This window comes from Podarcis tiliguerta (genome assembly GCF_965153285.1).
Source record: "Podarcis tiliguerta genome assembly, chromosome: 6".
Lineage (NCBI taxonomy): Eukaryota > Metazoa > Chordata > Lepidosauria > Squamata > Lacertidae > Podarcis > Podarcis tiliguerta.
Genome location: NC_139539.1, coordinates 27,928,642 through 27,945,598, shown reverse-complemented (window position 1 = coordinate 27,945,598; position 16,957 = coordinate 27,928,642). Strand labels below are relative to the sequence as shown.

At 43.9% G+C, this 16,957-nt stretch overlaps 1 protein-coding gene across 1 annotated transcript; it reads left to right on the top strand.

Moving 5' to 3' along the window:
- The first annotated feature begins 11,792 nt into the window (after positions 1–11,792).
- LOC310680035 (trace amine-associated receptor 9-like) lies at positions 11,793–16,033 on the top strand. Its single transcript, XM_083446146.1, has one exon. It carries the CDS (start codon positions 13,510–13,512, stop codon positions 14,590–14,592), a length of 1,083 nt encoding a protein of 360 aa, XP_083302272.1. The 5' UTR covers positions 11,793–13,509; the 3' UTR covers positions 14,593–16,033.
- Positions 16,034–16,957: the final 924 nt, after the last annotated feature.

Sequence of the window (16,957 nt, the reverse complement as noted above, 5' to 3'; positions counted from 1 at the left end):
TTCAACTCCCACCATCCCCAGCCAACATGGTGAGTGGTCAGGGGTGATGGAAGTTGTAGTCCAACAACATCTTGGATGGCTACAGGTCAATCACCTCTGGTATTTTATATATAACATTTTAAAACATATGAATTGATGGTTGTGGTGGATTCATGTAAAGGTTTGATACAGGCTGCATGTGCACCATACATTCAAAGCACATGGCTTCTCCCAAAGAATTCTGGGAACTTTCATTTGCCCCTCACAGCTACAATTCCCAGCGCCTTTACCGAACTACCAGGATTCCCAGGATTCTTTGGGGTAATGCTTTAATGATGAACCTTAAATTTGTGGCATGTATGCAGCCACAGTGTAGTCAAATAGATTTTAATCAAAAGATCAGTGGAATACTATATAAAATTATTGAAACAGTTAACAACAAAATAAGCAATGTTAAGATAACAGTGGCAGATAAAACCATTATGGAAGCACAGCACCATAGAATCAACGAAGTGCAATGTGGAGAGAAGTATTTAGGGTTTTCCTGAAGACCAACACTGAGAGAGTCACTAATATTTATCTGCTTTAAAAACATATGCACGTTTCTCCATAGGTCCAATGTGATGGAGGTTAGGGTGGTTATGGTATCAGACTAGGGTTTGGGGACTCAGGCTCAAATCCCCACTTAGCCATGAATCTCACTCATTAACTTTGGGCCAGCCATTATCTCTTAGCCATCCCTACAGCACAGGGTTGTTGTAAGGATAAAAAAGGACAAGGAAAAATGTGTGCTTCCCCTGGAACTCCTTGCAGGAAAGGTGGGAGATAAAGAAAACTCCAAAATCCTGCCTAATATCCTTATTCCTTCCTTGCAGTGTTTATGGTCAACCTTTCTGCTTATCATAATCCTTTTGCATGTGGAATGCAACTTATTCTAACTGTGTCCAAAACATGCCATGAAAGTTAAACCTCACAAATACTTACTTTGATGATTTCATCTCTCCCCACTCTCTTCCCAGCAGGAAACCACCAACCGGCTGGTGTTATTAACAAGCTCAAGTATGAGAAAGTCCATGTTTGTGAGGGTTTTTTTCTATCTCTTTATAGCCTTTTTCTTAATCAGCCCTTCAGTCATTGGGAAGTTAGCCAAATCAGCTGATTAAAGCCTGCTGGAGTGGTTAGTCCTCAGGATGACTCCAGACACTGTGGACTACAACTCTCATCAGACCCAGCCAGTATGACCAATGGTCAGGAGTGATGGGAGTTATAGTCCACAACTTCTCGGGAGTTCTGCAATAGTTAGGCACTGGGTTTGTGCCACGGAATAAAGGGCATTGCTTTTTAGTTCCCCAGAACTGGCAGACCAAAATGCACCATGCAGATAACAGACATGGCAGTGCTCACCATGTATACAGGGATATGCTACATTTTGTCCTAGGCTCATGTGGCACTGATGACTTGGAGTGCTTTATTCCAACTCAGGCTAGTTCCACAGCCTTTCCAGAGAAAGCTGGCCTAGTAGCAGTGGCACATTCTTTGGCTACATCCAGTCTTGATTGACACAATGTGCTGTACAATAGGTTGCCCTTGAACATGATTTGGAAATTGCAAATTAGTACAGAATGCAGCAGTAAGAATGTCTATTGGAGTTAGGTGTCCAGATTCTATGGTACCAATTCAACTTCCTATTTTTAGAACCAGATTAAGTGCTGGCTTTGGCCTTTAAAGATGTAAATTGTGTGGAACCAGGGTTATCTGAAGGATACTTATAGCTATATGATCCTGCCTGTTATGGTCAGCATCTGACTGGCCTGAGAGTAAGAGCTATTACATTGGCTGTTACCAGGGGACAGGCCTTTTCAGTGGTGGCCTTTTGGAACTCTGAAGACATTTTTATCTTAATCTATGCTTGGTTAATAATGGTAGCTAAGATTCTGACATGGTAACTTTGTAGTTGCTGCTAGCTTTAAATGAATGTGATTTGCTGCATTTGTTGAGTTCAATTTCATTGTTCTGTATGGGACAATGACAATAAATATATTGTATTGTAAATTAAAGTGTTTTTCAAAAAGTCATTCTGTAAACTGCCTTGTGAGAGCATAATTCTTTGAATGAATGAATGTCTTGATCATAACAGGAACACACAAACCACAATGGATACCTGAAAGAGATTTACAGGTAGTCTGTTGTAGCAAGTACTGTAGGGTCATGCTGGTGTACAGGACCTTGGATAGTTTCAAGCAGACAACCTACTTTCAACAAGACCAGGAACACCATTGGAGGCCTTTGGGGCCAACTACCATTCCCAGGCTCCGCCTCCACCTTGAAGATTGGAACGTTTTAAAGGGGCAGTCCTCTGGCCTGGAGTCTTGTGATCCACAACCACCAGCTCCTGCCTTGTGCATTGCCATCACTGGCAAGAAGGCACTAGGGAGCACAAGGACCCTGGTATAGAGGGGAGAATCTCCCCTCTGGGAGACTATGGCTCAGGAGGTGTTCCCAGTTTTGGGGCTTGTGATTCAGAGGGCTTCTGGTTGACAGACTGTGGATCAAGCTCCGTGCCATGGCCTGGTTCTGAGTTCAGCACCTCCATAGCTTACATTACTGGTCCCCCAACCTAACTGGCACCTCTACTTAAAGGTAGGTTGGTCTGCCATAGTCGAAACAAACAAACAGAAAAATTCCTTCCAATATCACCTTAGAGACCAACTAAGTAACAAACTTAGTTGGTCTCTAAGGTGCGACTGGAAGGAATTTTTGTTTTGTTTTGTTTTGGCACCTCTACCTTATCCTCTATGTAAGCATTCTGGCTAATGCTGAGGGTCGAGTTCATGAGAGATAGCTAGTGGTTGGTGGCCAAGATCAGCACAGTGTGCGCAGATGATTTAAACCAGACATGGGACTGTCAGGGGGAAAGAATGTAACCATGTGATTGTTTAATTTATATCGCCATGATAAAATGTGTGGAATGTGGAATTTACAGTTGGTATTTAACTGAGATTGGGGGGATAGCATGATGATAACTGTTTTTCTCCCCCCAAAAATCTGAAAGACTGCAGAAAAGAGAACCAGAAACATTAAGAAATGAGCTTTAGACAATGGATTCATATTCACAGCAAAACAGGCTTGCTAGATATGGAGGTGCACTTGTAAAAATGGTTGGGCAATGCAACAAGTTGTCCTCTCTGGAATGCTGAAGACAATACAAGGTTAAAATCTATCATTGGAAGTTTAAAGACTGAGAATCTTTTCATTATAATGGGTGGTCAACTCTTAAGATAGGTGTGGGGAACCTGTGGACCCCCAAATACTGGTGAACTCCAACTCCCATCAGTCCACCCAACATGGCCTATAATCAGGGATGATGGTAACTGTAGTCCAGCAGCATCACTGCAAACCTGCCTTGCTGGATCCGAGCATGGTTCACCCATGCTCCTGTTCAAGATGGCCACACCCCTTCCAAGCCTACTTCCATTCCCCTTTCACCTGCTTTTCTGTCCCTCCACATCATCAGCTAGCATTCCATGGCCACTGAGCATGCTCAGTCCTCCATTGCCTGTTCTGGGGCTTCTACCCTGCCACAATTAGGATTTTTTTCAGCGGTGGGGGGGGGGGGGACTTCTGCAAACCTCAAGGTTCCTCCATGTTTTCTGATATCTCCATTTTGTGCACAGATTATGCAATTCTGGCTACATGAGGTTCCATGGTGTATAGGATTGCTATTGATGGACTTGCCCTCCATAGTCTTAATTCCAAGCACAGCAGACCCTTCAGGTCCCTTGCTATTTGATGGTTTTATGGAGTCCTTCTTGGGTGACATCTGCTTGACCTAATTCCTTGCATCAGGCATGGGTAACAACAACAACAACAACAATTTATTAATTATACCTCACCCATCTGGCTGGGTTTCCCCAGTCTTGGCAGCTCCCAACAAAATATTAATAATAATAATAATAATAAGCGATAAAACATCAAACATTAAAAAGTTCCCTAAACAGGACTGCCTTCAAATGTCTTCTAAAAGTCAGATAGTTGTTTATTTCCTTGACATCTGATGGGAGGGCGTTCCACAGGGCTGGCGCCACTACCAAGAAGGCCCTCTGCAATAGCAAACTCATTATAAAACAGTAGCTTATCATACTAAGTGTGGTTGATTGACCATTGCATTTAGTACTGAAATTCTGTATATCACCGATAAGACCATAAAGGTGTTGCAGTAAGCATGCAATACAAACTCAAGGTCTTGGAAATAACTTCATAAAGAGAAAAGCACTGATTCGTTAAATGCTCCCTTGCTAGAAACCCAGAGCCAGTAGTGTTGATGACTCAGATTTATTCTACACAGTGGACTGCATCTTTCTACTTTTCATTAGCAAGAGATGTCCTCTTGCACTAGCAGACCTTCAGAACAACTGGCTTTTTATTCCTTTTAATGTTAAGAGAAGTGGTGTATGCCTCATACAGAGCATACCATTTATTTTCTCTTTGCTACTGGAAGCACAAAGGAAAAGTCTTCCTGCTAATTGAATAACTGGGGATAGAATAATAGAGAAATCAAAGCTATGGGTCTGAATAATGAAACAGAGGATAGCAAGCTCTTAAAAGCAAGGAAAGCTGGAAGGTCTCTTTATATGAGTCTCTGTCAAGGGCAACAAGACCTTAGTAGTGCAAGCTGTAGCTCAGTGGTGGCAATGCTTTACATCCAGGAGGTCCCACTATATTTCTGCACATGTGTGGTCATTGTTGAGACAGAACCAAAAGCCAAAGGAGCAAATATTAAATCGAATGGACTAAAATGACACAAGCAGGATGGAAGTTTCAGGACAGATAAAAAGAAAATACGATGGAATTTGATCTCATAGGAAGCAGTGACAGCTACCAACTTGGATGGCTTCAAAAGAAGATTAGACAAATCCATATAGGATAAGAGATTCAGGTAGGTCGCCATGTTGTTCTGATGCAGTCAAAATAAATAAATAAATTTATTTGTTTGTTTTGACCATGTAGAATAGGTTTGCTACTTGCCACGATGGAGGCTATGTTTTGCCTCCAGTCTCACAGTTGCTCTAGATCAGCCAACACACCTCTGATGTGCTCACCCAGTCCTAGTTCAATGATGTAGCAAGTCATTGCTTACCGTGTCCCATGCAATCTTCTCCGTTTTCACTCCAATTCGACAATGCAGTTGTTTGTCTTCTTTCCTTTCTGAGTAATAATAACATTCTCTGTGATGTAGCTGGAAAACTCATCATAGCATGAATTCATTGTCCAACGGGATGACTTTCATAGGTGAAACAATGACCTATGAAACAGCAACAGGCTGAGCCTTAATAGCATATCACATAATCTGAAACACCATTCATTGTTTTAAACATATATATGTTATACAGCTTCATGGGGGCTAGGTCTGTTCATGGGGATATTACATAGGTATGAATCAGCCCTTACCTGCAGGTGGAGTCGGTAAAGGTTTACCATGCCATTCATCACCCTGGGTAATTTTTATTGAATAACATATAACAAAAGCTATGGCAGAAGTGAAGTTAGCTTTCTTTGTAATGCCATAGCATTTCTTATATTAAAAAATTGTGCTGTAATTGGTTGGCTTCTGAGTTAGTGTTGTGCTTTGGTTCCAAGGCCATGAATAGCAGTGATTCATAAAGTTATTATAGGAAACCATAGACCAGATCTATGATTTCACATATGGGGGTTCAGCTCCATCTGGGAGTTCGGGTTGTGAGTGGAACAATGTTGAACAAGTGTGACTCATGTGGGCTTTAAATGGGTTTTAAAACAGAAAACAATTTACAAGGAATTCAGCAAGAAGATTTTTTTTAAAGGCACCTGCAGCCCATTCTGAACTTCACAACTTTTTCCTAGGTGAGATGTGTTTTATTAATAAGGGGACTATGTGTGGCTCAGAACGAGTATTGCTACTCTACCTCTGTGCAATCTCACACAATAATGGCACTTCCCGATTGTTGTTATTTTCAAGTGGATTCAGTTACATACTGTACTGCCAAACTGAGGTTGCACAATTAAAGTTGGTTTGGTGCACTTGCACAAGGCCGCTCCTCCAAACCAGACTTTTTGCAATAAGGAAAATGACAGGAATATACACTGGAAAGCATGGGAGAACAATTGCTTGATGCAACCTCTCTGGCAGAGTCCCACCTAACGAATCAGAATGAATTCTCAGTAAATAACTGACATAGTTTAACTTCTCTGCAAATAATTGTATGAATGAATCAGGATGAATGCTGAATAATCGAGTAATCTGGAGGCAACCTCAGATTGTATAAACTAATATGTATATGACCTAGTGAACGGAGTGAGCAATCCTATTCTCACATTATGCCAGTACCAGAGAGACACTAGGCCAATGGAATGTCTTGTCTGCATGTCTTGCTAAGCCAAACTTGGACTTAATCACAAACATGCCTTTTGCTCTGCTGCACAAGTCCTTTGGCTTACCACATGTGGTTTATTTTAAACAAGCAGAACACAGTTTGGGGGTAGGGGAGGTGAGGCACATCACAATTAAGCCACGCTTTAAAACAAACCATGGTTTCGCATGACATGGAAGCTAAGCTACCGTAATCAACGTGTACTTGGCTTGGAGAGAGAAAACACATGGGTGGAAAATATTTGCTCGATCCATCAGTGTATCTTCAGAAGCAGAATGGGTTTGTCAGCAAATCTGAGGTGTTTGGACACTTTCTCTGTCATGGTGGGGGGCATAGTTGGCATTCCACTATTTCTATAGGCCCTCAGCTGAGGGATCTTCAGTTTAGGATTGCACCATTAATTATTTAATTATGGACAGGTGCGTATGCCATCTTCAAATCAAATTTCCAGGACAAGGTATAAATGCAAGAGAGAACCATCTACAGGGCAGCCCTTGTTGCAGTTAATAACAAAAGACCCATCTATCTTAGGGTTGCCGTAGTTCAAAAAAGTTGTTGATCTTTTTTTTTAGGCTGGGAGACCCCTAAATTGTTGAGCTTTTTTCCTCAGTTTACTTGCTGAAGATACAGGACAAACCTCTGCCTTCTGAAAACTTCTTAAGCTATCCATATCATGTGCATCTCTTATAGCACATAAATTCTGTGTAATAATTTAGGGCATCTTAGGGCATGTGGTAATGCTTCATTAATCCTGGAAAGGAACAAAACTTGTTCTTTGGAACAAAACCCCACCAGGTCTCTCCATTGCACCATTTTGTTGGATTTCAGACACAGTGGTACCCTGGGTTACAAACGCTTTCGGTTGCAAACACTTCAGGTTACAAACTCCGCTAACCTGGAAGTAGTACCTCGGGTTGAGAACTTTGCCCTAGGATGAGAATGGAAATTGTGCGCCGGCGGCAGTGGGAGGCCCCATTAGCGAAAGTGCACCTCAGGTTAAGGACAGTTTTGGGTTAAGAACGGACCTCCGGAACGAATTAAGTTCATAACCTGAGGTATCACTATTTCCAACAGCATGGCATGAATTCTGGGAGAGGTCCTCAGCGTTGTAGGTGTGGTTTTCAGTTCCATGTGTCTTCCAATCTTTTCTTCCTCCCATTTGTGCTGCAGTGCTACCAGTTTCTCCTTAAAACATCAAACACCATTAAAAGCTTTTTTTGTGGCTGTGTATTTGGATTCATTAGGACTCTGGAGTGTGAGTGGGTGGGTGTGGGTTTGAACAGCAGGTTGTGCAAGCTGGTGCTTAGCTCCCACAGTTAAAAGCCACCGTGTTTGAAATAAGCAGAGGAAGGTAATTGTAATAATAAACTAGGCACTTTTAAAAAGTACTCTAGATATGAGCCCTTTGACTACTGACTAAATCTCACTTTCATTAGAATGTATGTTTAGGAAGAAGGTTTAATGCAGGACTGCTGAAAGTATAATCCTATACTAACTTCTGTGCTAACCAGCTTCTTTCCTAATGCAGGATACCTTTCAGGATAGTTTACATTAAGATTTCCCTTCATTCCCTTTTTTCTCAAAACACACTGAATTCTGGGTAGCTATCCCAAGCCCACTGGTTGATATTTTTCCATTGGGGTCATGGCAAGGACATGTCTAACCATTAATTTATGTCTAGGTAGCCAGATGAATTTACCTTTTCTAGTCTACCCATTCCACCTATTGGATGTCTTGTACAGAAGCTCTCCTGGGCACACACTTGTTTCAAAAACAATAGCCAGACATTTCCTGTTTCAAATATAGAACTAAAGGAGAACATAGCTAGAATTATTTGAATAGTCTTTGTGTGAGTGCCTGGTGTGCTCTGGTCCATGGGGTCACAAAGAGTCGGACACGACTAAATGACTAAACAACAACAACTTTGTGTGAGAGATTTTGAAACCTAAGTAAGGCTGAAAACATCATTATAAAGCAACATATGACAGCAGGTGGAAGAGCAATCCCAAATCTTTATTTGCCTTCATTTGTCAGATATATATATATATTTTAAGAAGGAAGGTGGAGAAAGCAAAACAACAGGAAAGATATATAAGAAGTACTTGGACGTCTGGAAATTTACATTTTATGTTGATCAGAAATAGGCCTCGGGGTTGTAACCAGCTACGTTTTGCTCAGATTATATACCCACTGAAATCAAGGGACCTAAATTAGTCATATTCATTAATTTCCTTGGGTCTACTCTGAGTAGGACTAGCAGCCTTTGTGACATAAGGAGCTGTGCCCGGAGATTAGCATTTCCACCTCCCAAGAAGTACCTCAAAGGAGTCACTTTTGACTCACAAGCGCTTTCCTTGTTTTCTCAGAGGTTGGATTTTCCTCCCCCCGTGCCCTTCACTACTATACCCATTTCATTCATCATGGCTGCTCTAGGATTTAAAGATTCCGATGTTACTTTAGGCCTGGCAGGGCTGGATCAACAATCTTGGGAGAATTTATTTTTTATATATATACCAGGCTTGACAATGGTCTGTTACCGGGAGAAACCACCACCCAAAATTATGTCTGTACATCTTTTAAGACAGCAGCTGAACTATTTTAAGGCATGCCCATGTAAACAGCCCATATATTTGACTTCCAGTAAAACAGGAGTGAAATTCTTGTCCTTCAGGTGACTTTTTCTCAGTTTGTATGGTATTGTGGAAGTGGGAAGCCATGGTTACATAAAGGCAAAGGACAGTCTAAGGGTCAAATTGGACATGATGTGTCACTCACATAGCAGTTAGTTTTTAAAATGGCTGGTATAGGGTCCCCCAAAACCATGGCATGGGAAGGGAAGCTTTCACACTTTGCCCCTTCAACAGTGGCTCTTCCCACCATCTGTGCCTATTTGCACCCCTGTGCCCCCCACAGGTTGCTATTTTATTGTGAGTGTACTCTGCAACATGGCCTTCCCACAATAATAGTAGTGGAGGATTTATTCTGCTTTAGTCTGGTGTCCAGGGCTTCTCCATTGCTATCACAATACTGCTATGTCGAGAGGCTACAGTGCAATGAAACTGGTCCAAAAACAAACCAGAACATTTGAGGCATAAATAGTTATAGGACTTAAGCAGGATATGCACTGATTGGAAATGAAAGAGTGTGACTGCCCTAACACTTTTGCAGGTGCTAACAGTATTGAAAACTGGGTCATGTACAGCTGCAGCATGAGCAAAAGCCATCATGAACACACAGCGAATAGGATGTCCGGCCAAAGCCAGACAGCTAGATCCCTGATTCAAGACCAACTACACTTCTCTCAGGCTCCAGTGAGGGTTGATAACAGTGCTGGGAATGCAGAGTAGACAAATCTTCTCAGGCTTTTTCATCCTTAGGGTGCCCCCAAGGAGAGAGTGAAAAAATTAGGCAGGATGAAACGATGCCAAGTACTGTGACATTATTATTTCATGCTTGTCAGTTACTTTGAAGTTCATGCTGTTCTCTGTCCAAATGGATGGCTTGCACTTCCTGTTTCTGAAGGATTTGGAGAGGACTCACAAACACTTGATAGATGATCACTTAACCAAGTTCTGTTGGAAATCTAAAGTGAGCAACTTATCTTTTACTGTCAGAGATTATTTACGTCTGGATGGCCAATATTATAAGAGAAGGATTTGTGAAGGATCTGCAGATCATTAACACATTTTAACCATCAGGAGATGAATAGACTTCTTTGAGAGACATAATGAGGACAAGGACTAATCTTTTACTGAAACAGCTTCCGTTGGTTGAGAAATGTGAAAAACAGTGAGAACTTTTAGTTTTAATATGAAGTATCTGTTATCATTCTGGGAATTTCTGGCTTGTTTAAACTAACTGACACCATACCAGACCCTGCCTAACTTTGCAAATTGCAAATACGCAAGCAGTTTTCTTGCTACCTCAATAGGAGCAAAACTAGCAACTGGGGAAAAAGTTAAATATACCTCCCACCCATTGCTCTTGCCCTGAAAATGCCCACCACCCACCCACCCAAAACACCTCCACTTTTCATGTCAGAGGTAAAAACGTGCTTGTAGACCAAAAGCACCAGCAAGTGAAAGCAACACTTATTCAATGTATGGAAGGAAATTCAAACCCAAAGGATGGGAGGACTGTGTTGCCTAGTAGAAAGCAATGATTTAGCCCTGTATCTGCTTCCTTGCTGTAAACATCTAGGGATATTTTCATTTCATGTTTTACTGGTAGATGTATGTGTTAGAATCATAGAATCATAGAGTTGGAAGAGACCACAAGGGCCATCGAGTCCAACCCCCTGCCAAGCAGGAAACACCATCAGAGCACTCCTGACATATGGTTGTCAAGCCTCTGCTTAAAGACCTCCAAAGAAGGAGACTCCACCACACACCTTGGCAGCAAATTCCACTGTCAAACAGCTCTTATTGTCGAACAGTGTTATTAGCTAAATATCTGGCATGTGGCTCCTTTGAGAGAAGCAGCTATGACTCAGGAGGCTGGCTCCCGGAGAGCTGACTATGAGAACACTGGAAACTGACTTACACTAGCTCACTAGCTCAGGATTACCTGCTGTGATTATCCAGCAGCTCCCCAGTGTTTCAGGCAGAGGGTTCTCTCATTCCTACCAGGAGATGCTGGCAATTCAACCTGGGACCTTCTGTATGTCAAGCAGCTGCTCTACCACTGAGTTATGATCCTTTGCTTAAAGATGTGGCCTGGCAGGAGAGGTTGGATTCTACTCAATGCAGGCGCCCAGGCCACATTGGAGATAAAATCCGTTAACCACCAACTCACCTTGCAGTGAATTTCTACATGAGAACAGACCAAGACAACACATGCAGGACATCCTTCAAAGAGAGGACTCCACCCAAGAGAAGGCTGGACACAGGGGTGCCACCACATCATCAATTTTCCTTAGAAATCTGAGGATGGGACAAACAGGCACTCACCTGTGCACCTTGGCCCATCTGCAAGGGATGTTTCAGCTGAGATTCCTGCATCCCAGGGGGTTGGACTAGATGACCCTTGGGGTCTCTTCCGATTCTAGGATTCTGCCCCTCTATTCCGCCCCCCACGTGACCACTGTGTATGGAGAAATGTCTCTTAAGTTCTCTCTGAAGGGCAATTTGGGAAGGGAGGGAGAGACGTAGCAATGTTTATGACAAAAGGGGTTTAGCATGAGCAATAAATTTCGCGAATGTATGGAACTGGTCCGGTATTAAAAAGCGGTGCAGGGAAAACGCCCATTCGACTGGTCTTCGAGAGGTTTCTTTTGTCCAACGAATTATTATGGGGGAAAATAATAATAATAATAATAATAATAATAATAATAATAATAATAAAGGGAAACAGGTGATCGATAGTAGGATGAGAGCGACAACCCTCCACAACGCCCCTGTGGCAACATTGCGTTCCGCCAGCCAATGTGGAGCACGCCCTTAGGAGCACCCGCACGCACGCCGCGCTCCCAGAAGAATCTGACCCTGATGTGTGGAGCACATTCCCCTCGCACACCCCCTCTGCCCAAACTGGAGCCGGCGAGTGCGGGGGAAATCTAAGCAACGCCCCCAGCACTGCAAATAATCTCGCCCAGAATCTCGGCAGTCTTGTTTCGCGCGTCTCCAGTCTGCAGTCCCCCTCGCCTTTCGCTCTCTTAGGTGAGAAAAGCAGGGAGCGCCCGATGGGGCAAGAGCCGTCCGTAACCCAGTCCCCGGCGGCGGGAGGCGTCGCCAAAAGCAGCTACGCAAGAAGACCTGGAAACTCAGGCGCGTGGGTTAGTTTTGGTTGAGCAGCCGAAGGACTGGAGAGCAGAGAGGGCTGGACATATTCAACCTGGAGGCGCGTGGCGAATGTTTCCAGTAGCATCCTCTTTTTGGAAACTCCAGGAACCTGTTGCACGTTTTCGGGTTGCAGAAGAGAGGCTATTTGTCGCGGGAAGGGTGTCGCCGGTCTCAAGAGCAACCCCCGGAGCGCCGCTTCTTTGCCGCGGGACGGGAGCGCAGCGGAGTTGGCGCAGGGATTCTCGCCAAGGGTGCCTTGAACTTTGAGGCGGCCGCCGGGCTAGCGATGCGGGGAGAGGTGGAGGATGAAAACAGTCCGGAGCTGCGCGCAACGCCGCGAAGCTTGAGAGAGCGAACAGGGAGCCTTACAGGCTGATGGGTGTCCCAGTTTGTTCTGGTTTTTTCGAGCGCACGTTCCTTCCAGAAGAGCGGAGCCACTTCGGAGCGCATCTGAATGGCAACTCCAGGAAAGGGCCCGAGGATTGCTTTGTTCCTTTGCTTTGTTTTGAGGAGGAGACTGAGCAGATAATCCGCGTAAAGACTTCTCACCGATGCGAGAAATTGCCAGCATGTGAATCTACGGCGGAATGTTAAGACTTGCCCTTTTCTTGCTTTTACTACGCTGGAGGCTGCTGTAACTCTCGTAGATCTAGGCACGGAAAGTTCTCCTCTTCAAGAGAGGGAGAAGCAAGCCATAGTCTGTCGGATATCTGCAACCTACCTCTTATAGTATTATCCCAGGGCAAATACCACTTGAATACTTCAAGGGCTCTCATATAAGAGGTGACGGGTCTGTTATTATATTTGTGTGTGTGCGCGCAAGGTGTGCCTGAGAGATGCTTCTGCAAAAATCTGAGGGTTTGTGTGACATTGCAGTATCAACGCGTGTGTTTTGAACAAAGTGATGCAAGATCACAGTATTTGCAGATGATCTTTGAATAATCCTTTGCTTGTGTGAACTATGCACTACTATAGTTAGACTCCTGTGTGTGTGAGAGAGAGAGAGGGAGAGAGAGAGAGAGAGAGAGAGAGAGAGAGAGAGAAGGAACTTGTTACAGCGTGGGAGCCTGATTGGCACTTCAAGCTTGTTCCTGCGTGGATCTGCACTTCACATCTTTGTGGGCATAGCAGTCGATTCTACAATTGTGAATAGGCTGCAGTTTGACCCGGACTTCCACTCAAATTGTTTTTGCTGCTATTTCTTGCAAACTCCACTTCTGGAAATTCAGTATGGAGAAAGCACCCTGTGAAGCACCTCCCATGGAATTTCAGAGGTGAAGAAACCTTAGCCTGTAACTTTTGTAGCTCCCTGCTTGTCTTAGGAAGGAAATACAACCTGGTCAATGTTGGGAAACAGCAGTGGCAGGAGCCCCAATTGCACAGACTGGAGCCAGGCCTCTGCTGGGGACGTCTTCAAGCTGTTCCTCATGGTCCTCCTGGTGGTGGTCATCAGCCTCGGCAATCTGGTGAGCCTCCTGGTTTTTTTCCGTGTCAGGCAATTCAGAACCTCCCAAGGCTACCTGAAGGCCTCCTTGGCCCTAGCTGACTTGGCGGTGGGGCTCATCGTCGTGCCTTACTCCGTTTACAGGGAGGTGAATAGGTTGACCTGGGGGATGGAACCAGAGATGGATAAATATGAGAAGCCTGCCTGCTTCATCACTGGGCCCATCTTTGCAGGCTGCACCTTTGTCTCGATCAGCACCATCTTTCTGCTCTCGGTCGAGAGGAGTGTAGCTGTGCTGAAGCCTCTGCACCGGAAAGCAGTGATCACCAAGCGCAGGACTATTTGGCTCATTGTGGCCTCTTGGGCCATGAGCTGCTGCTTGGCAGTGGTGCCCTTGCTCTCCAGCCCTGATATCACCTTCCAGTACAATGCCTGCAGCAAGATGTGCAACTATGCCTTTCCAACAGACAAGCCGCCTGAATCCCATTGGAATATCATGCTACTGTACCCGGTCTTTGATTTCTCAGTTTTGAGCGGGACCTTTGCGATCAATGCCATCACCTTTGCAGCCGTCCACCAATACTGCAAGAAAAGGAAGCAACTGGGAGAAGAGGCACAGGGCAGTAGCAACCAGGTCTCCTTCTCAGACATTACCGCGGCCAAGACCATTGGCATTCTGACTTTTGCTTTCTCCGTTTCCTTCCTCCCTATTGCGGTATTTGTTGTGGGGTCAGTAGTGGGATACCAGTGGTGCAAGTTCTCCTTTTACGCCTTCTGGATCCTCACTTCCAACAGCTGTTGGAACGTGGCCATCTACAGTGTTTGGGATCCCAAGTTCCGTCAGGGGGTTCGGGAGCTGTTCAACAAGCCGGTGCTGATATCAACCTCTCAAGATGCCGCCTGCTCACAGGAGGAGCACAGCTCTGCCCCTGCCTGTGTGGCAGTCCTCAAGATGATGTTCCGCCCAGAGAGCAACCGATAGCACAGTTGGTGTCTGCCATTTTGTTTAGGGTTAGGGTTGGGATGTGCAGTCCTTATCCTATTCCACTGCAGGCTCCTTTGTGGACAGGGCTGGCCAGAGATAGTTTGCTGCCTGAGGTAAAGGACGAGATGGCCCCCTTATTTCCATGTATGGAATTGACAATTGAACATTGGCTTGTTTAAGAAGTGTAGGACAGATCACACAGCCTACACATCTCTGCCTCCAACGTGTCACTGTCACCCCCTGTCCCACAGAATCTGCTGCCTGAAGTGGCCACCTCACTCTCCCTAATGATGGAGCTGGTCCTGTTATCTTTTAGAAATGTGCACTTCTCTTGAAGCGCCAGATGTTTGCTTGGATGCGTTGGACTGTAACCTCCTGGATTTCATAGAATAAATGCAGCATGGATTTATGGGCATGAATTATAATGCAGAGTGCAGAAGCATGCTGCTCTCTCAAAAATTGTTCTAACCAGGTTCCTGTTTACATAAATAAGCAGAGGAAAGGGGATGGAACAGAGCCTTTAAAAAACCCAACAGAACGCAGAAATCTACAGAGCAGAATATTTCTTCTCTGTACAAACTTGGAAAATGGCCCTTTGTAGATCCAAGTCCAAGGAAAACAACAATACAATTACCAAAAATGGCCCTTGGGTGCAGTTATTGCTTGTTGTATTATCACAAATGTGGTTATGGTATTTCAGCATGCAACATATAAAATTCACTCAAACTCTAAATGTGCACATTCTACAAAAACCAGGGACACCGTACTCTTAAAATGGAGCACTGCTGGCACAGACTTAAGATACCATCCTTTATTCTGGGTTAATTAAATCAAAAACAACTATCTTCTTTATGGTTTTGAACTCAGAATCACTATTGGAAATTAGCATGGTCATATTTAATTAGGCATTGAAAGAATGGGAAGCTGGCACTTCTTGATAAAGCAAAGTTGCCAGACCACCAACTTGGAAGGTTTTGCAAGCAATGTGCCACTTGTGTTCAGCAGTATAGAAGAATAAGGTTTCAATTACCCTGATCATATGCTGAAGTATTTGTTAAAGTGGATTATGGAGCAGCTTATCTGTATTACATGGTTGCTGTTACAAAAAAATATATGTTGATGTTGAAAAGATGGGAAGTTGTAATACATGACAGTGATGTAATATTAAGGAGATGATTAAGTGATAGATAGAACAACTGTTTTGTTTCATCCGGCATTCACAAGGCTTGGTGGATGTTTACAAAGGCTCTCACTCTGTGTAATCCTCTGTTATGACTTCTTTTCCTGTTTGGCTGCTTTAAAAGAACTGCAGTATTTGTTGTATGAGGCTATCTTGATAACATACACCATTCTGAATGTACTCATTAATGATGAATTTCCCTTGGTTAAATAGAATGCTACAAAAAGAATAAATATTGTTTGCACAATCATTTTAAAAGCATTGCCTCAATGAAAAGATGCACAGAGTTCATTTACGGCAGGGATGGAGAACCTGTAGTCACCCAGATGTTGTTGGGCTCAACCCCTATTAGCCCCAGCCAGCATGTCCAATGGTCAAGGAGGGCCACAGGCTCCCAGTCCAGTCTCTAATTTTCAGCAGCACTTGAATAGTCAGCCCTGAAAGGGATAGCTTCAGGAAAAGCAGCTTTGTTCCAGCTAAGTTGGAAACACACTGGGCAAAAGCAATATCTTGTTATCTGAGCTACCTGGATTCTGTAAGTTTTGAAGTAGCATTGTGGTTTGTGCTGGTTATAGACTTAGGTATCATTATATTAGTAAAATAATAATACTAATAATAATAATTCCCAAATCATAGATTTCCAGTGATCTGACAAGCAACAGAAATGGATTCTTCAACTATCGCCTTAAACTTCCCTTACACTTGGTTTTCAGCGGTCCAGAAAGAGAATTAGATGCATACAGATGTACCAAAAACAAGTGTCACTATGCATGTTTCTCTGCAAGGTTCAGTTCAATTTCCTCTTGTACAGTGGTACCTCCGGTTACGAACTTAATTCATTCTGGAGGTCTGTTCTTAAGCTGAAACCATTCTTAACATGAGGCGTGCTTTCACTAATGGGGCCTCCTGCTGCTGCCGTGGCACCGCCGCGTGACTTCCGCTTGCATCCCAGGACAAAATTCGCAACTAGGGGTATCTACTTCCGGGTTAGCGGAGCTCGTTACCTGAAGCATTCGTAAGGAGGACGGTACATAACCCGAGGTTCCACTGTATTTGGAAAGCAACTAACAGCAATTAGAAAACTGGTTCACTCACTTGTCTTTTTCCTCCTACATACTTCAAGATTTTTTTTTAGCACAGCTTGTATGGGGAGGAGTGGTGGCTTTCTGATATCACTGGTTC